At 38.4% G+C, this 25,939-nt stretch overlaps 4 protein-coding genes across 10 annotated transcripts in view; 2 read left to right on the top strand and 2 right to left on the bottom strand.

The window, feature by feature from the left end:
- The window catches only part of dnm3a (dynamin 3a), a 33,932-nt gene extending 28,243 nt beyond the window's left edge, over nucleotides 1-5,689 (top strand). For all 3 annotated transcript variants that reach the window (XM_044130623.1, XM_044130622.1, XM_044130621.1), the window contains 4 exons: nucleotides 4,634-4,710; nucleotides 4,794-4,878; nucleotides 5,429-5,475; nucleotides 5,571-5,689. The gene's annotated coding sequence lies outside the window, so the exon portion shown is untranslated. The remainder of the gene's footprint in view (nucleotides 1-4,633; nucleotides 4,711-4,793; nucleotides 4,879-5,428; nucleotides 5,476-5,570) is intronic.
- On the bottom strand, nucleotides 8-4,119 carry pigc (phosphatidylinositol glycan anchor biosynthesis, class C). Its single transcript, XM_044130627.1, has 3 exons — nucleotides 4,022-4,119; nucleotides 2,408-2,641; nucleotides 8-2,313 (listed from the first exon to the last, which is right to left on the bottom strand). The coding sequence occupies exons 2-3, from the start codon at nucleotides 2,633-2,635 to the stop codon at nucleotides 1,657-1,659; spliced, it is 885 nt and encodes a 294-aa protein (XP_043986562.1). The 5' UTR covers nucleotides 2,636-2,641; nucleotides 4,022-4,119; the 3' UTR covers nucleotides 8-1,656.
- A 1,237-nt stretch (nucleotides 5,690-6,926) lies between the features above and the next one.
- Nucleotides 6,927-11,596, bottom strand: tmed5 (transmembrane p24 trafficking protein 5). Its single transcript, XM_044128778.1, has 4 exons — nucleotides 11,253-11,596; nucleotides 10,215-10,312; nucleotides 9,963-10,146; nucleotides 6,927-8,719 (listed from the first exon to the last, which is right to left on the bottom strand). The coding sequence occupies exons 1-4, from the start codon at nucleotides 11,439-11,441 to the stop codon at nucleotides 8,501-8,503; spliced, it is 690 nt and encodes a 229-aa protein (XP_043984713.1). The 5' UTR covers nucleotides 11,442-11,596; the 3' UTR covers nucleotides 6,927-8,500.
- A 1,562-nt stretch (nucleotides 11,597-13,158) lies between these two features.
- Nucleotides 13,159-25,939, top strand: part of suco (SUN domain containing ossification factor) — a 38,674-nt gene continuing 25,893 nt past the window's right edge. For all 5 annotated transcript variants that reach the window (XM_044128885.1, XM_044128884.1, XM_044128883.1 and 2 more), the window contains exons 1-2: nucleotides 13,159-13,442; nucleotides 25,190-25,304. In XM_044128885.1, coding sequence (XP_043984820.1) covers nucleotides 13,390-13,442; nucleotides 25,190-25,304 — 168 coding nt within the window. In that variant the 5' untranslated portion in view covers nucleotides 13,159-13,389. The remainder of the gene's footprint in view (nucleotides 13,443-25,189; nucleotides 25,305-25,939) is intronic.

The raw sequence follows: 25,939 nt of genomic DNA, 5'->3' as shown, positions 1-25,939 counted from the left end.
TGACACCTACCGACCACAGCGCACTACTGGTGCTGCATTCAAGTTCTTTATCAAGTTAGCAGAACATGCAATTCATAACTGACAGCTAAAAAAAAACAACCCACCAACACATTGTAACACATTGCCTCTTACAACCGCACTGAAAGGTAAAATGACAAAAAAAAAAAAAAAACCTTGTCTTGCTGATTTGTACTTTATTTAGACCCACTATTTTTTTTTTTTTTTTAAAACGAACATTAAACAACAGTAAAAGTCAGTAACATAATGTTTGATCAGTTTACTCAATATAAGATTAAATTTGGCAATAAAAAGTCACTTTTATGCGAGATATTTCAATTAGCCAAACAGCTGTTTGGAATTTGCAAAAAGCTGACGTCACTGTCTTTTAAATCAACATGGCTGACTTTCTGCTCATCAGGGACTGAATAAGCTAAATATAACCTTTGCCTAGCTAAGCAGTCCGATATAAAAACAGAAGTCCTGTTTATATAAATAATGGCTCACATTATTGTAACTAATAGGTGAAGAACTTGACCTTTCCCTAAAAAAATAAAAAACTGCAACATTGATAGTGGTTTTTAAAAAGATTTCCGCCCTTTATTTTACAGTGATTAATTATTCACATAAGAAAAAGAGGCAAATTGTGCTGTGCTTTTTTAAAATAATATTTTAAAACAAAGATAACATTTGGAGTTATAAAATTGTTAACGTTCTTTAGCATCCTATTTTGACCAGTAGTGTGTGGATAGCATTACTAACTGTAAAAACAAACCGAGTATTCCCTACCCAGAGTAGGCCATACCTAAACTCTTAAGATGTCTAAAAGGTTGCCAACATTTCTAAAAACGGGTAAGGGTTAGGGGTAGTCTAAAACAAAGAGCTCAAACATTAATGTTTCTGTAATTAAATAAATTTGGCAAAAATGTTGCAAGGTCTTTTTGTTTGAAATGATGAAGGAGTAAAATGACCCTCGCCTGATGAAGTCTAGTTCTTTGTTACAGGAGCCTGAATGAACAACAGATATGAACCCAACAACTTGGAGATATGTTAAAACAACAACTTGGAGTCTTCTCCCGAGAGTAACAACTTGCACAACTTGGACTTTGGTACTTAGTGCAACTTTGAAGCACTGAGTTGTCAAAGAAGAATGGATTTTTCTAGTTTTTGGCAGGCTGATTTTTTTTTAGAGCACTTCTTTAGTACCACATTCTAAAGCAAATAAAGTTAAAATCATGTTAAAACCGAGCTAAAACTTCCACCATAAGTAACACACAGCATCACTCCAGCCCAGATAGAAAAATTATTCTCAGTACATCATGAGGTTTACCCAACTGAAGTAAAATAATCCAGGTAATCAAAGCCCTTATGCCTATATATAATAGAAGTCCTTAAAACTCAGAACATTAAAAACTTGGTGCAGGGCTTCATATTGTTCGGTAGTTCAGGTCAGCCCAGCACACTGATTCATAGCTTTTGTGCTTAGAAAACAGTAGCAGCGTTATCATTAGGAACCATCTGTGGAAAGCACAGTTTGCTGTGGCTGTCCAAACAGACCATTGAGAAAATCTGTCAGAAAAGACATACAGTACAAACAGGAGTGGTGTAAAATTAGCCAATTGCCAGTTTGCTCATAACTAGCTTAGTTTGCTCTGTACTTCAGTGGAGGAAGCGGCTGAGGTCCTCGTGAATCTCAGCCTCATCCCACGGCCCGTGGATGTTGTCCTTGTGCCTTTGCAGCCTGACCAACAGGAGGGGACAGATTAAAGTGACACTCACTAAGGCCAGGGATAAGAGCACAGCTCCCCCAAGTGACTGCGATCCCAGACCCCCTACTCCTCCGACACACACTCCTACACACACCCCAGTAAACTGGCCGGGCGCATTCGCCCTTATCCTCTGGAGCAGACAAGGCCACAGGGCGAACACTAGCAGTGCACAGGTGAGCATGGCGAAGGTGTGCAGAGCACCAGGTAACCTCGAGGCCAAGCACACAGAGGCAAACAACGCAGCGTTCAAAGAGAGGCTGCCCGGGGGGGAGGGGTGGGCGTAGGGAAACGACACCAGGTGGGCCAACAGCATCAGAGCTGACATGGCGTACACAGTGTCCGTGCTAACAGACTCTGTTAACGTTTTGAGAACTGGCGAGAAGCCGAAGGTGAAGGAAAGGAACAGGGCGGCGCTCTGTGAATCCGCCAAATGTGTGCGGTGGTCGCTGCAGGATTCAGTCTGAGAGGTCAATGCTTGGTACAGTCCATAACCCAGGAGGGCACATGTGAGACTGGTCCAAAACAATGTCTCAGGAGCAAGGAGACCCTGTGAGAGAAACAAACGAACAAGATGTCGACCAATCAGAGGTTTCCTTCAGAACAAGAACAGTATGAAGTTAAAAGTTGTGCTACAGGTGTACCTGCTCCATGTAGAGCCACAGGGTGATAAAAATGGCCACACAGGACAGCTGCTGTCCCACAAAGCCTGCTTCCTTCACTACGGCCCAGTAGCGGTACTGCCGGATTCCCTCATTCCTCCGTAATTCCTCCAGGAACCTCTGGTCCACGTAGTTGTCAGGAAACGGCTGCCGTTCCCACAGCACCTTCCGCCAGGGCACAGACTGGCTCGGGGCCCCATCTGGCCCCATTGCCCTCTTTACCAAACAGAAACATACAGAGAGCAGCACGGTCAAAGTAGCTGTTAGTTTATTTTTTCCTTTTGCAAAGCACTTAAAAAAAAAACAGGCAAGTAAAGTGAACAGCTAACTAAATGAGGACCTAATATTAGGTCTTGTCTTTAATTACTTTAGATATCTTGGACACTTCTGTGGACGAACCACACTTAGTGGTGTTTATTTGTTTTTCACCCACACACCCATAAAGCTCTTAATCAATGAACCCAAAAACATACTTTGCTAAAATCTGTAATGTTGTGTGAATTTTCACCAGTCCTGGGAGAAAGTTTGTGTTTGTACAACATACCTAGTGGATGTAGGAGCACCTTTTAAATGGTTCATAAAATTAAATTAGACAGAAAAACACTAATATCCATATTGGTGGGAGTCGATGAAAGGGTAAGCGCTTCTCGTTTAAACCTCCCTTTATTGACCACTAGGTGTCCTACTTGAGCAATGTTATTGAAGGCTCAAGTAATAAACCATTTTATGAATGAAGTAAGGATCACTGACTGAAGGGGAATGCATAGTGGTGCTAGCAGCTACGGTTGGACTCATAGGTAACTCTGCCTGGCAATTGTTTTGGGTGGAAGTCTCGAGTTGGACGCTAGTTCTTTAGAAAATCCTCTTAATGTAGGACAAAACGATCAATGAATATATTTTATAATCAAATCTGGCCATTCCAAATTGTCCTGCATGTTTAATAAAATCATACTATGATATTCATATATTGTGTTTTGACATGAAGTCATATAGAACATATGGGAAACGCAAACCATCAAGCATTTAGTTGATCATTGAAATCTGTCTTTTAAAGCCCAACAAAAAAAAAAAATAAACAAATAAGTAAATAAAGGAAAAAAATCTAAATTCAAATCCGAGTCTGAAATAAAGTAATAGGGACAAGAGAAATACAGATAAATACAAGTCTTATAATTTCTTTTATGCCTTCCGTGAGGTTAGCAGGATTGCTTCATAGATGAAAAGAAAACTGTACTTGAAAAGAATGCTAACGCTAGTAGCTTTAGCACCAGTAAAGCTTATAGCAATATTTAGCCCAGTAAGCGAATTTAGTTTCAAGTTATTGATAACTATGGATGTAATTCAATAAATTGTCATTCCTAATAACTGTTATTACTATTAAAAGAGCCAAGTAAAGGATAACGCTGGGATGTATTATTAGCGTTTTCTGTTAAATTGATGTTAAGCTGATCAGACTTGATGTACAGGCTTTTCCGGTTTGGTGTGAATATAAAACTAGCCTTGTTCTACTGAAGACGCATTTAGAGATACATATATATTCCGGGTTGGTTATAATCTTCCTGTAGTTGAATATTATCAAAAGCGTTATCCACCTACCTATGCTGGTTTTATTCGTCGCTATGGGTGCAGACGCTTTAACTTCATCCCCTGATTATCCCGGAAGTAAATAAATCAGTTGGTGCTCACAGCGCCTCCTGCTGTTAGAAGTTTATAAAGTAATGAATCAATTATTTCTGCTCTGTCCAGCTCCAGAAGTTTCATAATTTAACCGATAGATAAATGAGTCGCTAACTTAATAACTATGCGTGATTGAAAATTAAAAAATCATACACTAACTAAATAACAGATTCTCAGATATTAATGTTGATAACTGTCTGAATGTTTGAATAATTTGACTTGCATAAATCTTTACTGAAATGTGAGAATGTTTATTTGATTATATTTTCAATTATTTCAGTCCAATGTAGCACAAGAAATATAGAACGTATATATATTATATAGTATACAGTACATGGCAGTTAAGTTTTAATTCACATTTTACAAATGTAGTCCATTTCATTTTCAAAATTATTGACACGTTTATGTAAATACCATTAGATTTTTCCTGTATTTGTTCATAAATATGTAAATGAAATTGCATTTCTAATTCTTAATATTTGCCAGCCATTTTCTCATTAATTTTATCTGTTTGTTGTTTTTTTTCACAAGATGTCTGTAGTGAACATACGTGGCCCTTTCTCCACTGAACTTTTAAGTCGAAATCAACAGATCAGCCCATCCCACAGGTATCCTGATATTTTTCAGCTTGCAAGTCTTACAGTTAATAGGGTTTGTGTCCCACTTTTACACATTCTTGTGTTTTATACAGTTTCTCAGAAAATAAACTACAGCCAGAAAAGAGATCTATCAAAGTCAGCAGGCGATTTGACGAACTGCAAACATCCAGAACCACAGTAAGTTCTACCAAAATCCCAACCCAATGGATAGAAATCACTTAACATTTTAAAGGCTATTAATGCTTGAAACTTCTCCAATGCACCTTAATTAGGATAATTATACAAATAAGAGTGAATCTAATTAATTGCTAGTAATTCTAAATGCTCAATGGTACCGTACTTAGCAACACCAATTACTAAGCTTAGGAGACACTTTTTCACCAATGGCTCAAGAGAAATGGCTCAAGGTCATCTATTTCTGTTCTTGGTATGGTTCACCAAATATTTCTCCACTGCAGTTTTTCTTTGAGCAGTTTTTTGATGAAGCTAAGATCAATATGTTTGCACAATTCTTCTTTTTTTTTTTTGCTGTTAGCTCTTCTAAGCTCTTAATTAATTTGATGACATTTATCTGAAATAGATAGCAAAAAAAATATCTACCACTAAGAGAACCAGTGGTGATTGTATGCCAGTTTGAGAACAATTGAAGTTTCATTTTAGAAAAAAAAAATACTCCAGACATTCACTGGTTTGCATTTCCATTTCATATGACATATATTTCTTTCAGACGGTGCCAGACTTCAACAGCATTCCCAGAACTCCTTCATCCACATGGTACCTAATAGAAGGTTAAGCATCATGGGTCAAAATGAAAAACATTTCAAACATTTCTGACAAGAATCCCAAATATTGTGTTTCAACTCTCCAAGGATTCGCTGCGCAGAAAGGCCGTCTTCCGCTGCTCTGAAGAACTGTCTGATCATCTCATCTGTGCAGCTTCACTCAAAGAAAAAAGCAGATATCCATTAAAGCTTTTCTCTATCAGTCAGCCAGAAATACTTTATTCTGTTCTGCTGTGACATCTGAACTACTGACTGACACAGAATCTCTTTAGCAGTCCATCATTTTTAAAACCTCTGACCACAGGTTTAAAGGGTATTTTCATGAGATAGCAAAGAAAGTGCTAAAGTGTACAACATTGCCCCTGTAGCTTTTGCTGCTGCACACTGCCACCCAGCAGGCAGAAAGAAGCTAAAGGACACTGTTCTCATGCTTACTAAAAAGACAAATTTGTTGTTTGGATATATTAACAATTGTAAAAAAAAAAAAAAAAAATCAAGACAGTCAAAGAGTGAAAACTAAGTAACCATCTAAAGCTTCTTTTTTAAAAACAGCATTTCTGTTAAGCTGTTCACTGCAAGCTGTAGCCTAATTAATTTTTACACCATAATTATTGTACTCTTGAATTGTGACGCTCATGGTGCCAACACGTTGAAGGAGCTCTCGCACTGCATGTTTAGACAATTATTCTGTCTGCACATGCTGCTGGATTTTTGTCTCTAACGAATATTTTTTCCACAGTTGCTGTGACACATAACAGGGACAAAGAGATAATTCTTTGTACAACTGGAAGCAGCTGATGACGATCGTAAAAGCTGAAATAACGCCAGCCCTACAAGGCTTCATGTAAAGCAGGATCAATAGAGAGAGAGAGAGGGAGAGAGAGAGAGAGAAGGAAGTTCAAATTTGGCAGACATGGGCTTAAAGAGGAGTGGCAAAAGCAAATGAGGTGGATTAGCAGTGCTTGTCAACAACAGAAGGTGCCATGCAGGAAATTTTAATATCATATCTGCTGCCTGGAAATAGAGCTTTGAGTGTGTCGCACAGCATTTCGATCAGAGCCTTCTTTGTTCATCGCCTCACTGCGATGCTGACTGCTACTGGAGATCCTTCCCACCCACAACGATGGCTTGAAGACACCTGGACAATTTGACTTATGACACCTGGTTTCTTTTTAGGATAAATAAGTGTTTTTGAATTGAATTGCATAAGGAAGAGAATGACACAGTCATCTGAAAACTAGAACTAAATTTAGCTTGTGTTAAGATTTTCGTCTACATCTGAGACAAAATAACAGTACAAGTATGTCATTTTTTTCCCCAACAACAATAATTAAAATGCCACATAAATATTGTTTAAATCTTCAGAACTGTAGTATTTTTACCGAAAGGTCCCCTTAAAACAACTCCTACCAGACTGAGTAGACACACAAGGAGAGACACAGATCAGAAAAGATAGACTCGTTTAATTTATACACAGGTACAAGTGCAGGACATTGGTGGAATAAATGTCATGTTCCCTCAACCTGCCTCCACTGCTTCATCAAAATAGTAGAAAATATATGATTTAAAAGAGTAACAGAGCACTCTATTCCTTCTCAGTAACATAGAAATATTGTTAGAACTCCACCAGGATTGCAAAAGCATTTTAAATCAATCTTTTATAAGAATAGCAGAATCTTAACAAACAGATTAAAGACAAACAAAAGGGGAACAAGTTCCACAGTTAATTTGCATAACTAACACAGCGAGTAAATGTTTGGTTTTATGCACTTTAAACATAAGGCTCTGAAGTAAAGGCCCGATCTCATGATGTGTCTTTACTCTAACAGCGTGAGTTGTTTAACAGTGAAGTCAAGTATAAAGAAAACATATAGCGAAAAAATAAAATAAAATCAGCATAATTTTAACAGAGAAAAGGCAAAAAAAAAAAAAAAAAGAATGAAGACCTTCAGTAGGAGGTCCGAGGTTCTTTACTGGACCTTCCTCAAGCCCACCTCCGAAGTTCCAGTGCCCAAAGTCAATCTGTTAAAATGTTTTTCAAAGGCAGTGCAAAAATCATGACAATTTTTATTTTTTTTTTAAATATAGATTTAGCACAGATCTAAGCAAAAGCTGACGTAGGAGAGGATCATGTTATACGGAGCAGGTGTGGTATTGACCTTCCAGGTGTCAGTCACACAGAAATAGCCCTCTGTCACTAGAGAGACAAGCGGACCCGTCGTCTTCACAGAGTAGGTGGGCTGTAAGCAGACACCCACCAGCAGCCACGGGCCTTCGCAGCAGGGTGACTGTGCTGTGGACTCCATGGAGCCCGTCTCTTCCGCTCCACAGTCCCTATGGTTAGCAGCGCAGCCCCACCTATCCACACACCTGACTGTTCAGCAGCTGTGTGGGAACAAAGCCTGGCTAATTTTCAACAGCACTCATACTTGATGCCAACTTCACAGACCTCAGAGATGAGTTCAAAACTGACAGGTAGATTTTTTTTTCCTTTCTCTAGAGTACTTAAGACATGCTGCCTAACTGGTTGCTCCTCCTCTTCCTGTTTGGCAAAAATAAGTTATCCCAGCAGCTAGCGACTACTTCAACTGCTTTCACTCAGGAAAAAAAAAAACAAGACAATATTTGCAAATTGGCCACTGGCCTGGTAACGCTCGGGCTCTATTAGAAAAGTAGTTGCATATCATAACCTTGTCATGACGTGTTGTGTAAACCACTACAGCAGCTAAGAAGGACCTTAAAACAGTATAAAGCTATAAAGAGAGAGAAGAACATTTTGTAAAAAGGTTGTTGAGTGGAGGTATGGCTAGTCGACACTTGTGATTCATTCCCAAACTCCAGTGGACAGAAAACTTGAAGAGCGGCGAATTAGTCCTGAACCTCTGTTGGTTTCTGCAATTATTCGAAAGAGATAATGGTGCAGAGGAAAAAACAAACAAACAAAAAGAGCATCCCTAATGTAACCGTGTTAACGTGCGTTAGTTTCATGATTTCTGTCCGTCCAGTTCTAGGCGATGTTATGTGCGAATTTTCCTCTTGTCCTCGAACAACGAGCGGACTAAATAGACCTGGACGGCCGACACCACCATCATCACGACGAGGTTGACCACCGACCAAAAGTTCACCCTATCGAAGTTGCTCTCCTGGATGTTCCGGTCGCGAGCCTCGAACGCCCGTAGCAGCGTCTGGATCTGCGCGCTTTTTCCCAGGCGAGACTTCACGTTGTTGATAGTGTCCTGGGAGACAGAAGATGAAAAAAGATAAATAAAATTTTATATACATACACTTATGAAGGAAGCCGAACAAGGGCCACTGTTACAAATACTTTGTGTCATATGCATTTATGTTTAGCTCCCTTCACCCTGATGCCACTAAATAAAAGTCAGAGGAACGACTTGCTTTCAGATGTCATCTAATTAGTTTATAAATAAAGTTGGTAAAGTTGTGTGCATTTAATCTCAGTATAAATCCACCTGGATTAATGAACAATTAATGTTCGTCGACATTAATTGTTCATTAATGTTGAAGGACATTAAGCAGCGCTGTGGAAACCAAGGACCACAGCAGATAAGGTGATCCATATCACCTTATAAGGATAAGGATCAAGTTGAACAGGTTACAAAAACCTGTTCAACGTTGCTTATATACTGCAAAACACAAAATATTACCAAGTATTTTTCTTCTAGTGTCTGGTGCAAATAAACAAGAAACAGGAGCTTGTTTTAAGACAATAATTCCTTAACATCGATGAAACCGTGCTGGTTATGAAATAATCTGCCAGTGGAACAAGACATTTTTGCCATATCATAAGTTAAAAATTGCTTTTCCACTGGCAGATTATATCACTTATAACTAGTACTTTCTAGTAACTAGTAAAGAATATCAACAAGTTATTAATTCAAAACAAGCTCCTATATCTTGCAGAAAATGTACACACGAGTTAGTTTTGTCTTATTTCAATTGTCCTAAAATATCTGCACTGGAAACTTGACCAAAAATACTGGGTAAGACTTTGTGGGTTTGCCGTGCATCTGCAAAGCAAAGCTGGAGCATATTCCTAAGCAAGCTGTGCAGTCAGGTATGATCCTTCCTTTAGTAAGAAAGCAACTTCCTCCACTTCTGGAAAACTTGTTTCCTGCTCTTTAACGCGTCATGGCTCTGTGACTTCTGACACAAATAAGAGCCATTTATAGGGAGGGGGCAGTGCTAGTCACTGTGGCGAAACGAACAACAAGCTGAGTGTTTGTGACGCTCTCCGTTCCTGTGACACATGCTGAATCTCTTGGGATGCTGCTTTGTGGGGGGGAATTATTGGGTCATTAATGGGATTGTGTCAAGACAATAGAGGGACAATGTCTACAACACTGAAGTGGAAATATAAAGGAAAACTATGCATGTCAGATTTTGTAATTATGCTGCTGAGATCAGATGGTTTAGAAACATGTTAATCTGTACGTTGTGTCAAAATGTCTGCCTCACCATAATGTCTTCCAGCTTCATGTCCAGCGAATCTGTCCCAATGATGTGCTCCTTCCAGTTGTCTGGGTCTTCCTCCTGCTCCATGTTGTCCAGGATCAGCTCGAAGAAGACGAGCTTCTCGGATATGGAGCTGAACGTGTTGTCAAAGCAAAACACGTAGTCCCCATCCTCATGAGTTTCCACGCTGAAGGACAAAACGAGCTGTAAGGACGTGCAAAATAAATCAATGGACGTGCTGATCGAGACGCTCACGTGTGGACGCCGTCCGACTTGCGCTGATCGCTGAACAGCAACTGGCCGGAAGGAGAAGAGATGGAGAAGTCCACGTCGAGACCGGCGCCGTCTAACACCTGTTGATGGCGAGGGTGAAAGAAACGGGCACAGACGTCATCAGGGCTCAAACACGCGACTTACCAGAAGACAAAATAGTTAACCTGTCAGCATTCGGAGCCTTGCAAACGTATTCATACTGCTTTAATCTTTTACGTGCTCCCATATTCCAATCGCAAATTTCAATGTACTTTATCAAGATTTTATGTGGTAGATCAGCATAAACTGGTGCAAAGCCCGCGGGAGAAATAATAGTTTTTAACGTCTTTTGGCAAATGCATTTCTAAAAACAGTTCTATGCAAACCCCCCCTTAATCTGATAATATTTATTTCAGAATGTGCATAAATGTTATTCTCTATTTGTTTAAAGCTAATAAGAGACATACTCAAAAAATAATAATAATCTGAAGCTGTAGTTTTGCAAAGTATTGACTCAGGGGAGCTGGATATCATTTTTTAATATTATTAACATTTTGAAAACCACAAATAATTGAATTACTTTGTAGTACTTTGTGATGTTTTGTCACATGAAATCCCAACAAAACAGATTAATGTTTGGGCAGTAGTGAAAAATTATGTGAACAATTCAAACATTTGTAAGGCATTGAATATGCTGTAGTAAGACGTCACCCAAACAGTTATAGTTTTTCCTCATTTTACAGTGAAAACAAAAACCCTCAGTTAATCTTAAAAGCTACACATTACAATGATGAGAAACTGCTAGGAATGTCCATCATGGCCAGACAGTCAAGCGGGATTGCTAAATGTTTGGGCACATAAGGGTCAAACAGAGCGATTCATTTTGGGAAATAATTTGTGAACTGACAGGCAAAACTGGTTCCTAACAATATGAAAAATCGAGGTGTGAGCCACAAAGCCAACTGGTTCTGCTAATACGTAATAATTTAACATTGCAAAGCAGTATTGTGGGTAACAGATAGCCTAATCTTTGTTTATGACCTGATATTCAATCTCCAGGGAAGCCTCTTTCTTCATGGTTTGGTAGAAGCATTCCTTTCGGCCAGCAGGTAAGCTGAAGGTGAAGTCGCTGTCCGTAGCCTGGGAGAAGGAACCCAACACCACCAACCTGTCCGAGACTAGCGAAATAAACACGGACAGCAAACACAGAACCATCCGGACCGGCTCCATGCTCAAACCCGTGATCCCGAGAGTCCAAAAAGCTAAAGTTGTGTTTCAGCGGCCAAACACAGAGTCACAGAGGTAAAGCAAATGCTTCGGTGAAATTTTCTGACGTTCACCCAAAGTTGACTTCTGTTAAACTGTGCTCAGCCTCAGCGAAGACTGCTAAAGCATCAGGACCCCGCCTGTTCATAACAACAATTTTATTCATGGCTCAAATTAATTTCCCATGAAGCTTCAATATGTTTCAAAAATGTTTTATTCTTTTTGCGAAATATATCGTCAATATATTTGGCTAACAAACAAAAATAACTCTAAAAAGCAGCTTCAAGGGCCTTGCTCGAATTGCATTGTGGGATGTGTAGTTTATTTGTACCACGTGTGACAGACGACGAATTCAATGTAATCAAAAATAATCAAAACGAATAAAATTTAATTTCTAACTTTAACAGTTCACTTTGGTGTTAAAATTCCAATTTGTTTGTACCACTAAACCTTTAAATATGTAACATTTTTGCAGTGTTGGTTATTATATGTCCAACTTTTCCGGAGTAAAATCTAGAAGTATGCCAAAAGCTTCACACTGAGCATGCGTTAATTCTTCCGTAACCCCCAGAGTGAACTTTTTAAAACCTTTTGATGTTTCGTTGTAAATTATTTTTCTCTCATCTGTTCTTATCTCAGCTCTCAAAATAACAGTTAAATTCACGAGTCAATCAAAGCCAGTATATTTTTATTTCTTCTAAAATGTTTCATGTAAATATTCGTTGCATTGACCCTTTTTATATATAGTTTTTTTTATTTTTTTATTTTTTATTTTTTTTTTTTTTACGAAAAAGAGGATCTTAAAACTTTATGCTTGGCTTGCAATTCCCTGATCCTAACACCCCAATTTATTTTGAGAAATCGATTGTAATATACGGAGTAATGAATACGATTATGAGTAAGCAAATGATATTTACTTTACAAGCAAGAGTTGCTCAGATTTGTCATAATCTGTTGTGCTTCAGAAGAATCAAGCCCAAACTGGAATCAGAACCAAAATTAGAATAATAAAAAGATCTTGTGGAAATAATATACAATTAACTTATACGTTTGCATTATCTATCACCATATTTTATTTTAAAAATACCTACCAAAATACCCACCACGCAAAATAAGCCTAAATACAATGAATATGATATGGTTTGTTTGTGGGTGAATGTGCAAACAAAATATAAGAATGAAGAGGACAATTTCGCAACCCTGGTGCACAAAATGGGTTACGGTAAATAAGAAGCACACACATACAAACAAAGTTTTCTCTTTACAGTCATAAAATGAATTATTTAAAGTTCCAGGCTTTGAAGAAACAGGTAAACAGACAATTCTAGTGGAGAAATATCAGTCTAATTTATACTAAAACATATTTGAATTTAATCAAAGAAAAATTATTTTAATGACATAAATTCTGATAACATACAAAAAACAAGTGCAAAACAAGTCATTTCCAATAAATCGTAGTGTTATTGTGCAATAAGTTGAAATAAGGCGTGCTTTGGTGATCAGTTTATCAAAAAGCGTGACGCGTCTTGTTGTACAGCCACCAGCTCATCTTCAATACTGGAGGCGGGGCTTTTTTTCAAATACGACACGACTAAGTATCCTATGATTGGTCGATCATTTCCTTTCTGTGATTTGATTGGTTATCTCTGGGGCAGGCGTTACATTATCCGGAGCACGGCAACTCGTCAGTGGCAGTGGCTGTTGAAACTGAAAAGGAGGCGGACGAAAGGTCCGTGTAATGAATTATACTCCTCCTGAAGTGTGGGTTTTACCTTCAGAGCATCGTGGCTTGCTTGTTTCCTAATTAAGGCAGACTCACGGCCAACACACAGCTGGTTTTCGGTGTATTGTGCAGCCGCAACAGACCAGAAACAAACCAAATAGCGAGGATGTCGGTCCCCGCTGGAAGATAATGAAGAGGCTGCGCGTTTTGTTGGTGTGCCTCATTGTAGCTCTCCTATGCTGGTAAGCTTGGCCTCATGTTTTTACTCAGTATTACGAAATGTTTGGCAAATAGGCGTTTAAAGAATAGGTTGACAAGTTAAACATACATTTGTGCCCAGGCATATTTATTTATTTAATGTCTTTTGCTGCACAATATTTAGCAGTATACGTTTACTGAGACGAGTCACCCCTGCTACATTAGCTAACAATATATGCCTATTTCAGTGTGTTGGATTCAGTGTATATGGAGTTTTAAGAAAATACCTGACTTTTGTTCTGCTTATCATCGTAGCTAAGCCCCTTTGCTGGTTATATGGGTGTGTTTGTGGGGTTGGTGATGAGGCCAGCTGTTGATAGCAGCTCAGCTAGCTAAATCCAAGTTGGTCAGTGTTGGCATATGTTACTCAGGTGGGGGACTGTGGCGTTCATGTAGATAAAAACAATTCAAAGAACTATGTTAAGATAGCCAAACAAAGATAATTTATGTTTATTTTTCTTAAATAACTTAAAACAAAATATTACGACACATACTGAAAACCATGAATTAATCAGTGTTTATTATCTTTTGGTTATTATAATTTTTTCGTTAAATCATGTCAGTCGTTATGCAGAGATCAGAATCGGCCCATTTTCTTTTAAATGACATTAACTGTCGATTGCTAGGATAAATGCCAGCCTCCCCCAGAATAAAAAGGACCAAATCAAAGAATTTCCACAATTTTATTTACTTTTAACGCACCATGACAAAGCATGCACGGTTTTGAGTTGATTAAAAATGAGATAAATGTTGGTATCCATTGTTCTGACATGTACTGTTAAATATGGAGCTTTGAATAAACTAGAAAAAAAAAATTTGTTCCAGGAAGTAAATTTAAATAGGCTTGTAAATGAGTTGCATACTTGAAATAATGATGCATGTTTAGGGAGTTTTTCTTTCGTAGCTCCAAAACAGCTCATACATTTGCTTAATCTCGGTGGCACGCAGCAGGTAACAATGTGCTGGGTTTGTAGAATTGGATTAACAGTCCAGCTAACATTCCAACTTTATCCACATTGTTTGCTCGACAGTGGCTAACTATCCCATTGGAGACACGCAAACTGTACTTCCGATTCTGTCTGCCCTGGAGATTTTGATGTTTTAGCCTATTGTAGTGTTTGCGTTTGAACATATGAAACTTTGTTTCATGCACAGTTGAAAAATAAACAGCTTATTTTTCTTTTTTGCTGTCTTTAATTGACTTCCAAGAAAATTCCCAAATTGCTTTTTATGTCCAGTTTCAGAACTAAGTTTGTTTTTGTACACAGGGCATCAGACTCACTTCCTCATTCCTGAGGCCTATGGACAATACAACATAAACATCATAAACAGTATTTTTTTTTCTCATTTCCTCATTGCCTTAGAATCAGACTTTTAGTTTTCATATTTTATTAATCGTGCCAGGGATTAGTGTTTTGTAAAGCCATCATTAATAAATAAAAACTTTCCTTGCTCAGGAAAGTGCAGAACCACGGCAGAACTCATTCCTCAGAAAGGAAATTCTGCTTTGGTTCTGTATTTGATGGAAATGAGAAACAGAATTTGAGTATTATATATTTAGTATTCCACGTAATTGCAAAATATTCCTTTTTTTTTTTTTTCCTCAAATGAATTAATTATAATTCCTTTAGATTATTTTTTAAGACGTTTTGTGAGACGGCCTTTGATTACAACTTTTTAGGTGAGATGTTTTGTAGAACTCGGTGAAATGATTTTTTTTCTTTTACAAATATTTCATTCTTCAATGTTTTTTTTAAATCCTAGCTAATTCAGTATTTTTAGATGGACATGTTTGTCTCAGAAAACAAATGCTAAAGAAAAAGTCTCAAGAAAAACAGAGCGCAAAAAAAGAATACAACAGACTTTTAAGGAAACGTTTGCTTGTCAAAATTATAGGTGCCCTCTTTGGACTTTCCTGCATAGCGACTAATGGCTGCGCTCTGACATGTTCAGCAGTCATTACTAATTCAAACTCTTTTTAATGTGCTGCTGTTGGCTTCTCCTCCCCTGGTGCCAGCTTTCAACAAATTCCCAGTTGGAGAAAAAAAAAAAGGGAATGAAGTCCCTGCAGCAAAACCCAGGGTTTTGGAAGCAATCAGTGATTTTTAGGTTTGAACAGCAGCTGTTTGTGTAAAAGGGTGGTGGGGAAGGATCACTTGGAGGTTTGTCGTAGCCAAGCTGTTGGCATTAACCAAATACTGCTTGAAACTGCCAGGGCTAACGCTGATATTTCTGTTCTGTTTTGTCTGTTTCTCACGTGAATTCTCGTCCTTTGCGTAGCTGCAGTACACAGGCCGACAGCAGACTGCTTTCTGTGGGTGTCATGCTTCTCCTCTACTCTCACGTTGTCAGCAAAAGAGATCTCACTGCTTCGACGGCATGCCAGCTCCGGCCGTTGACATCGGTGGTGTTGAGGCTCTGTGTGAATATCTTTGTGTGAAGGTGCACATTTCCAGCCAGGTGCATTGTTACTAATAGTAGCTTTCTTGCAAACCTAGCCATTTTCTCTCTATTTAAATGTTTTTTTTTTTGTTTTGTTTTTTACTGCATTAGGTTTTATGGCAGGTTATTACTGTTTATGTTCTGTGAAAGCTAGCATAAACACACAGAAATAAAAGAGGAATCAGATTGTATTGATTATATTTGCAGCGCAGGATTTTAAACAGAGGGTGTCTTCATTAGCTCATTTGTCAATTTTCCATAAGCCTATTAGATTCACAGTCATTGGAAGATTATTATTATGTAATGTGATTGGATTAAAAGATAATTCAACAGTGGGTTGATCAGTAATGCGCCATAGACTGTGGATGGTTGAGCAAACGCAGGTAGAGTATCTGCAGGAATCCAGAAAAGATGAACTTCTGAAGCCAGTTGAGACCTTCTGTTATCTAACTATTAATAATGAAGATTACTATTGTTTTTCATTTGTTAAGCTAAGCTAAGTTTACTTGTATGTTAAACAAAAAAGAAAAAAAGTTTGTGGCACAAAATACCGTTTTGCAGCTCTGCTCTTTGCTGCAGTCTGCAAAGAGTGCAGTGGGCGTGTCGCTTGTATTTTGCCATCACTGAGCTCCTTTTGACCAATAAATCACAAGTGAATACAGCAATATCTTGCACAAAATGTGAATATACAGAAAATATAGCCAGCAGTGCTAGATGATGAAACATCATTCGACATCCACTATGAATGAATCTGTTGTAAGTGTTCCTTTAAAAGTATAATGATGGAGGAACTTTGTGCATCTGTGTTGCTAGCCAAAAATATTCTAAGTTAAATTGTATCTCGGCTTCATTGTCTTGCGTCTGAGTTTTGCTTACACTTGTAGATCCTGCTGCTGGTTGTTTGCTCAAACCCGTGTCATCGTTACATCACTGCGTTTACCTGTGAAGGTGGCGTTCCCTTATGGAAGTCAACCGAGGCGGCCGTTAGACGACTTGGTTTGACGAATAAGAGGCACGCTGAATTTAATACTTTTGCCACATTGTCTTTGTTGTTTTTTTCCCACAATACAATCTGAGGCGGCAAGTAAGTGCCTTAACCACCTAGAAGTGTTTTGTGTAAGGGGCTAGCCTTGTAAGGCAATGGACTATTGATTTATAACGCGTCCATATTCCTCTTAACTCAGCCTTTATCGAGCTTCCCCGAGTTGTTGCTTTTCTCTGGTGTTGTCCACTTGAAGGCGACTGCTGTCTGTTATGTAAAGGTGGAAGAATTTGAAGACTCTCTTTTGTGTTTGTCCTCATTTTAATACAAGTTCAGCAAGTGCAGATTTTATTTTCTTCCTGGTTTTGAAATAACACCTTTGTCGGTAAAAATAAATTCACTTTATTAAATAATTATTTCTTTGACATTGATTTGATGTAGCCAGTTTTACCTGGTACTCAATCATATGAAATAAGGTTGTATGTGTTGCTATTTGCATAAATGCTCAGGGTTTGAAGAGTGTCACAAGCAATTGTTAAAGCTCAAAAATACTTTATTGATACCAAGAGGATCAATAAATTAGTAACGGCTTACCGTGACTCATATTAATTCAACATTCTGAAAAAACTTTTATGGAAGAAGAAAGTTAAGTAACCTTAACATTACAGAACAACTGCATGGTTATTTACTACAAAGACATAATGTTTTGCTAGTTCACGCTTAGTTTTTTGTTTTGTTTTTCGGAAAGAAATTTTATGCAACGTTTTGCACCTTTAAGGTGCGTTGTGTATTTAAGATAAAATAAAACAAATGCATTACAAGGGTTACTTAAAACGAATATCTGATATTAGGTAGAAGAGAAAGTATTCCTCTAAAATGTAATGAGTAAACATTGTTTTATATATATATATTTATATATTTTAAACTAATTTAGTTTAAAATCAGTTTAAAAGCCTTTTATTTCTCAACTTCTTTTCACATAGAACTACGTATCTATTGTCCGGCCTCTGTTATTACAGCCTTAGGCTCAGCACTGTAGTTTGGCAGGTCCAGTCTTATGTGATGAGACCGAGCCGGTCCCGACACGGGGTTTTGTTCCTGCCCACTGGCCATGGAGGCTAATGAATACAAAGAGCTTTCTTGCTTCCTGCTCTTCCTATGTCCCACTTTTCACTGCACATTTCTGATGTGACATCAAAAGCCTTTTCAGACAAGGCTTCAAGATTACACTTACAACTAAATAAAAGGCACCTGGTTTCTCTCCACCTCTCAGAAACACTGTGAAGGAAGTCTAAAAGTAGCTACGAAGCTTTAATGAAGATTTCTCACTTGAGGTGTGATCTGCAGCTGCACCTTGAAATGGCCTGGCTTTTAAAAGAAATCGCTATTGTTTTTGTTCATGTTAAAATCAAAAGAGAGAATCCTTTCTTGTTTCTCCCTCTCAGAAAGGTGATATTTTTCTGGGAAGAGGTAGGCTTGCGTTTTTAATTGAATTCAAGCTAGTAGCCTGAGGCTTTATCTGTGGTTTAACAGAAAAATACTTCTGTTTGCTGTGCTGGTGAATCATGTTCAGAGGGTGGAGAGTGTAATTTTTTATTTTTTTAAGGTGACGTCATAAACATTATCAAGCATGTGTTTGCCTGTATAACAAGAGGGCACAACTCAGGACAGAGACTGGATGAATAAAAGCATTCTGATCATACATACTTACCACATCTTTATTGTACATGTTATTGTTCTTTGAGAACATTTCTAATATCTAGAGGGAGTAAAACTTAAATTTTTTTTCCATTAAAATTTTCCCCCTTCCTTTGTTTTGTTTCATGGATTTTTGCAGCTCTGGCAACTCTAACTCTTAGCACTGTATATTTTTTCTTTTTTGTTTTTTCCTGCAGACAACTTTGTACGTGTGTGTGTGTTTTATTTAATTTTTTTATTTCATTTTTAAAAATTTATTGAAAAAGCCCCGTCAATGGCGGACCCATAGAACGACTAAAGAACATTGTGTACAGAGGGGTGGGATGTTCGGCTGGAGCGTTTTGCATAAAACATTCACCATCAACTGGCTACTTGAAGCGAGATGCTGATGTAACTGGCTGTAATTTTTAGATGCCTTCAGTATTTATTTTAAGTAACTTAATATTTCGGAGGCTGTTGTGTACATGTGAATCCACGACTCGGAAGTTTGGTAAAATGTGTTAGGTCGATTTTATTTTTTTGTTCGCCGGCTGTCCCGACAGTGTTGTGGTATTGACGCTCACCCAAACTAACCCGGACGAGGACTCTGGCTTCTGCTTTCAGACTGAATTATATCACATGAATGAATCCTTCCACCCCATTGTTCTGCTCTGATGTTCCCAACATCACATTCCCAGGCCTGTTAGATCGCAGTCTGACTGGAACCAGTGAGATGCAAGAGTTAGACCAAGAGTTACAGTTCCTCCAAATTATAAAGCAACATTTTGCTTTTTAGTTTAGAAGACAAAATTATATATTGCTTTCAGAAAACCTGAAAAGTGTGGTATGCTTTTGTCTTCCCCCTTTTTAATGTGAAACCATACATAGAATCCAGTGACCGAATTGCCCTCACAGGTCTCTTACGTGATGGAGTCCATCTGTGTGTAATTTAATTTCGTCAAATATTTGTTAAAAGAACATGAGACCGAGGAACGGAGCCGGTAGATCAGGGATGACATTGTGGAGATGTTTAAAGTGTGACGTGTTAATTTACAACCCCACTGTGCTTTAAACACCTCAGGGGGCCCCATTACATCTGCTGTCCGTAAATGGAAAGAGTACGGCACCACTGACAGCCTTCGTGGACATGACCATCCACCTAAAGCCATTTTTCAGAGAAAACCTTAACAAGCCTTCAGCAGGTGAATTAAAGCAGGTCAGAGTTCATGGGAAGATCAATTGAGTGAAATGTGGAGCAATGCTGGAAGAAACCTCATGGAGGCTGTTGAAAACTTGAGAAGGAGGTTCACCTTCCAGCTGGACATACAGCGTACATAAACATACAACCAGAACTGCAGTGAAATGATTTAGATCAAAGCATATTTATTTGCAGCGCAAAATGGACACTGTACGTGTTCAGAGCTGCACAGCATGTTTCTACTGGAGATCGGCTCTGTAGAAACACAAGCTGCACGTAAATCCACGCTGCACATTTTAGATTTTTTTTTTTCTTGAGTTATAACACATTTTTTTTTTTTACACCATATTTTTCTCTGCAACTTCACAGCTATGTACTACTTTGTTGGTCTATCACTCAATTAAATAAATTGAAGTTTGTGTTTGCAGTAGGGCAAAATGTAGGCTGCGTATAGGGACACAAATGCTCTTGCAAGGAATTGTAGATGGAAGAATATAAACATGTTCAATGTGATCAGACTTTTTGTTTGTTTAATGGATAACTGAGTAAGGCTAGTTGTCGTCTTCATTGGACTTTACATGACGTGTAAATCTCCGTCCTCTCCGGTCTGCGTTGTTCTGCTGTTCGTCAGAGGCCTTCTGGCTTGTTAGCTTAACAGGATCCATTGCCTTGTTTTTTTTTTTTTCACCTGGTGACTTGACCCGGTTGACGTTGGCAGGAGTGCAGCCAAACAGAGGTGTGTCTGTTCAGCCCTCTGAGAGAAAAGCTTCTGTGTACATTTGGGAGGATTTGTGTGTGTCAGAGTTCTTTGTAGTCAGACAGGGATTCTTGCAGATCAGATGGGCACACAAACCTTACAAGAGGCCTAAACTACAGTGTATTAAATTGGTTGTATTAAATGTACTTTTATTAAATTCTTGTCTCTCATTTTTATAAGAATTAAGATCAAGTAATTTAATTTAGTCTGTAGCTAACAAGGTCGTGCCGATGCAGATCTTTCTTTTTGCATTCCAGCGAGTTGAAAATAGAATCTCTCGCAACGTGAGTTTTAAGCAACACAAAGCTGTTGTTGCAGACGTGACATTAAAATGATAAATCCCACCACTATCGTAAGATGTATAGTTTCTTTTAAAAGTCTTGTGAAAACATATCACTTAATTTTGCATGCAAAATGAAAAACTGTCTGGAAAGTGTTTTTTTAAAAGGTGTTTGTTCCCTTTTAAGCAAATGATGTAGTTTAAAAAAAACAACAAACCTGTTGCATTTAGTGGGTAGCATCATTTGCACATTCTATTACCGGGTGAGTGTGCATGTCCATCTGTGCTGAAAGTTGGTGCTGAGAGCAGCAGGTTTTGGTTGCGATTCCTCGATTTAAGGGAAACGGAAAGCAGCATCTTATTTTCTTTGGTGAGCATCCTAAAAAGAGAGGTTTAGTTTGTTACATAAAGAAGTGTTTTTTTTATTTCAATAGGGTTTTATCTTGGCAGAATAAATATTCATATTTTAATACAAGTTAAATTGTGATTTGTGTGTGTTTTCTGTGACTTACTGACAGATCAGAAACATTGACTTTCTGATCTGTAAAGTTATTCAGCTTTCTATTTTGGAGCCTTGGGTCAGGAACCACCGTGGGTCAAATTTCTTAAAGTGTACTGTTGCATCTATTCCTTCAATATAGCAAGTCAGCACAAAGCACTCAACTACTTATGGAAATAACTTAAACTCAGATATTTAGGGGGGGAAATGCAGTTTTCACATCATTATTGAACGTTGTAGGGACAATATCTATTGTGATTAAGGAAGATTTATTTTTCATCCTGATCCATAAAACTGTGCAAAGGTGTTGGGGTTAATGAACAGCCAAGCAAATATTGCATGCAAGTTGGGATTTTGTTCAAAATATAACACACCTTTCATGAAAACTAAAGTGGTCATTTCAATTTTTTCGATATTCCAATAATTGTGACATATTGGTGCTAAGTAGCCATTAGCATAAAATTCTTGATCTCTTTGTCTGAGATTTATTTATTTATTTATTTTTAATCTTTTGACCTTCAACCCAGTAAAACGAGTCTGGGATAAGGTAGAGTCAACTTCGCTGCTTGCACCAGCTCTCTGGTCGCAGGAAGCCTCTGAGCGTTGGCCATGTGGGCAGCAACAGAGCTATCTGCCAGTTCAGCCGCTGTCTCCCGGCTGCTATGACGACACACAAACCGGTGGGGGGGATTATGGAGGATCAGCAGGCTTTAAAACAAACTGCTGCTCTACATTGTTTCCTGCTTCGATGTGGAAGAAAAGTAGTCCTGACTTGCACACGCATACATCCAGTCGTCCCAAAGCCGGGCATTTTCGCCTCTCCCTCCCTCCCTCCTTCAAATAGTGATGGCATGTTTTTGTCTGCTGGCCAGATGCATTGGCCTACTTTGTCTAGGCAGGCCTGGCACGTCTCCCTGCTCTACAATCCTGGTCTGGCCGCGTGGATCCTGGATTGTCTGCTGGGCTCTTCTTTTTATCTCTGCCATTGCTTGCAAGGATGTAAAGCTTGTTCTTACACTCAGAAAAATAAATCCATCAACTTGACTGCTTTGTGCCTCTTAGTTGGCATTTGTTCCCCCAAAAAAGATTTCAACAGCTTGAAATCTAGCTTTCTGGCAGAATTAACTACATTCTCGAGCTCCTAACTTCACATAATATGATCAGAGGATATGCTGAGGTTCAGTGAAAAACATCACAAGACTCTCTTTTCTGTCAGAACACCACACGGCAGTAAATTAGTTTAGCTTTGATGACTGCGCAGGTTTATCGTTGAAGATTATCGTTGCATAGATTAGATTAAATTGTTATTATTTTTTAAAATTTATTTTAGCAAAGAGCTGACATCAGGTTCAGGTCAACCGAGGTAAAGAGGGCTCCTTATCTGCTCCGATTAAGTTGCCACCAGAGAGAGTTGCAGCGTAATGCTTTGACAAATGGGTTTGAATGAGTGGGCAGAATTACAAGGTCAGCCTAAAGTGTCACGCTGGTTAAAAATAAACGTGAAGATGAGCAGGACCCGAAGCTACAGCTGGTTACGTGTTTGCACGCTCGTTGCCTTTGAAAACTCGCGTTCACCAGGAAAACATCCTGCCTCCGCGGGGGATGAAAGCACACTTTGCATGTCGAGCAGCTGGCGATAATTTTGACTTGCTGCGTCACTGCCGCTGCAGCTTCATCTCCTCTGCATCGGAGCTGTGAGCCTTTACGGCGCATTCGGGTGGTTTTTTATGATGGTCCCTTATTTGTAATAGTCTCTAAGCCAGGAGGAAATGCGAGGGGCTTTGGCAATCTGGACCCAATTCAGCCAGCGTATCAGAAGATTGCACCCAGAGAGCCTTTTGTACCCTTTATAACAGCTTAAAAGCTGAGGGATGTCTTGTAAAATCCCAGGGTGCTTCTCAAGTGGGACAGGAAACGGGGATAGAGACCAAGTGAGGAAGATGCCGAGTCATTTGGCATCCTGCGAGCTTGACCCTCTGTATAAAACACAAATATCTGCAGTAATAAATGAGTAATGTGTACATTTCTTTAACTTTCTGTAAATATCAGTGTAAGCTGAAAGTAGGTCATGTTGCCCCAAATACGCCCCAAAGTAAATGCTCTCAGATTGGCTCCTTGTTTTTTTTTTTTCTCCTCCTCCTTTCACTGACTTTCCTTTTTTTTTTTTTTTTCTTTTTTTTTTTCCAAACCTTTGTAGGAATGTTTGACTCTGAGGACTTTCTGTTCATTCATGACTGTGACGTTAAGGGAGCCCAAAAGGAGCCGGCAGCGTGTTTAGTTTGGCTTGCATGTATTTGCATAAGCATTTTATGCTTTTCCGTTGAAACCTCTTTCTAATCTCTTTGCCCATATCTATAACTTCAATATGAGACTGTGTGATTGATAAAGTCCAGTTAAACATTGGTGCATGACTCCCATCATAGAAGTCCATCATATTTGCATTTGTCATCACGGAAGTTCATGAGGATACTGTGCTTTATGACGTGTCCAGAATTGATTTGTTGCCTACATCTACATTGCCTACATAGCTTATCTGATTAGTTAAAAGCCGAAGGATTTTAACATGCAAATTCAAGAAGGGCGAATGACTTTAGACATAACTTCTTTATTTATTTAAGAAAATGTATGTCAATGTAGTTTGGAATCATTTTGGTTACAAAAGATAAATTTTTTGCATTTATATCTAAAACAGGCTTTATCTCAGGAAGTGGGAAGTGCTCAAAAGTTTCACTGAAAGCAACATGATCAATTTGGTAAATCGGCATACAAATGGAGCACATCTTTAAATAAATCTTCAACAACTTTTTAACAGGTTTTGTTTTACTTGTTTGTGAACTAAAGCAGAATAGCACTTAGAAACTCTTAATCTAGACACAAGTTGTTGTCCGTTTTCTGTCAGCACTCAATTACCCTTTGATGTTAATGAATAAAAAACAGATGGCAAAGTCTCTCTTGATGGCTGGAAAACAGGTTTGCACAGATGGCTGGATCTTATTGCTTGTGGATATGCATGTTTAGGACTTCTCTTCCTCTTGACAAGCTGCCTGACAAGGTGCTAACAAAAGTGTCCATGTGATGCAATTATATTTGACTACTACTGCACTTTCTTTTAGCCACGTTTACAGATGTAGCTTAACTTATCATTCATGAGGTCATTGATTACAGAATGACCTCTTGCTTAGTTTTCATCTTTGTGATTTTTTTTTTTTTCTGTTTTGTTTTCAGTTGCTTTTATAAATTTTCACCTTTTTAACTTATTGATCTTTCTTGTCCTGATTGTGCTGCTTTGTCCAATGTTTTATTAAACTGAATTATGAACAATTACTTTTAAAACCGGTACACTCTACTTGCATAGTTAGCCAACAGCTTCAGCTCCGTTTTGTCATGCTAGTGCCTGTAAGCGAGATCCCAGCTGCTTTAGGCCTTTTTGGCATCAAACTCTCTGACTTAAAAGGAAGCTGGTAGGATTAACGGTGATCCACGTTTTGGCGAGCCTTTTTACGAGAAAGGTGCAACCAGGAAGAGAATCAACGGAAGTGGAAATGATTGAATTACACGAAGCAGTTCTTATTGAATAACTTTAAAAACATAAACGAAGAATTCAACTTTGTGCCCAAGTAGTTTTGTTACTTTACCCTTTTCTTGCTTTATGCTTCTACTTAAATGTATTGTCTCAGATGATTTTGTAATTTCTAATCTCACTTGGGCATCTGGTTTTATAACTTGAATAGATATATAACATAGAACATTCTATGTTGCTCTTGGTCATAGTTTGTTTTTAAGCTGCATACTCTGTATTTTTTTCCTCTTTAACAGATTTAGTCCTGTTTTCCCATCTAATTTATTTATTTTTTCCTGATGTTAATTTTGTGCTGATCAGTGCCACTCTGTTGTAGGTACCCCAGTCAAGATGTATATTGTTCAGAGCAGAGTTTGTCTGGCTCAAGTCACTCTGCCCAGGATGGAGACCCTGAAATCCACGAGCAGAAGCGGGACTCTACACATAACAAGGTAACGCCTTACCACTTCTACTTTGCTCAAACTTATTTCTCATTTAACGTGCCATATTCTTGCTCCTTTAACGAGTTGCATATTTCTGAACAATGTAAATTGTGGCAGTGGCAACAAAAGTAGACGAGATATTTAGAGGACTTGCCTCTGATAGTTCAGGCCTTAGATGGTGAGCAGTATTAATAGTCTTGCTGAAATGAATGAGTTTGCTGAAATCCTAGAAGTTAGTAGTGGTCGAAGTTTGGTCTCTTATGACCCACAAACCTGTCTAAATGTACACAGGGAGAAAACACAGGCTAAAGAATCAGTTGCAAGTATGGAGTTTATCAACCTTAGAGAGCAGCCTGTGGGTGATGAGCTACGGTCGATGTTGCTGAATATCAAGATGGAAGATATTAATAATTTGATGTGGTGAAGCAACAATATGATGTTGTTTTTTTTTTTTTTAATGCGGTGATCTGGCGTGAAAAAGACAGGATCCTGTTTACATCAGATCTGTCTCTTGTTTTTGTTAGAAAAATTACCTCATTTGTGTTTCCTGTTCATCAGCTACTAAAATTAGCTTTCTAAAATTTTTGCTAGTCTTCAGTGCATAAATCCTGCAAATTTCTCTGGTTTGTCCTGCCTGTATCTTT

The sequence above is a fragment of the Gambusia affinis genome, linkage group LG10 (genome assembly GCF_019740435.1).
Source record: "Gambusia affinis linkage group LG10, SWU_Gaff_1.0, whole genome shotgun sequence".
Taxonomy (NCBI): Eukaryota; Metazoa; Chordata; class Actinopteri; order Cyprinodontiformes; family Poeciliidae; genus Gambusia; species Gambusia affinis.
Note: the sequence above shows the minus strand (reverse complement) of the source record. Positions and strands in the feature narration are given on the sequence as shown.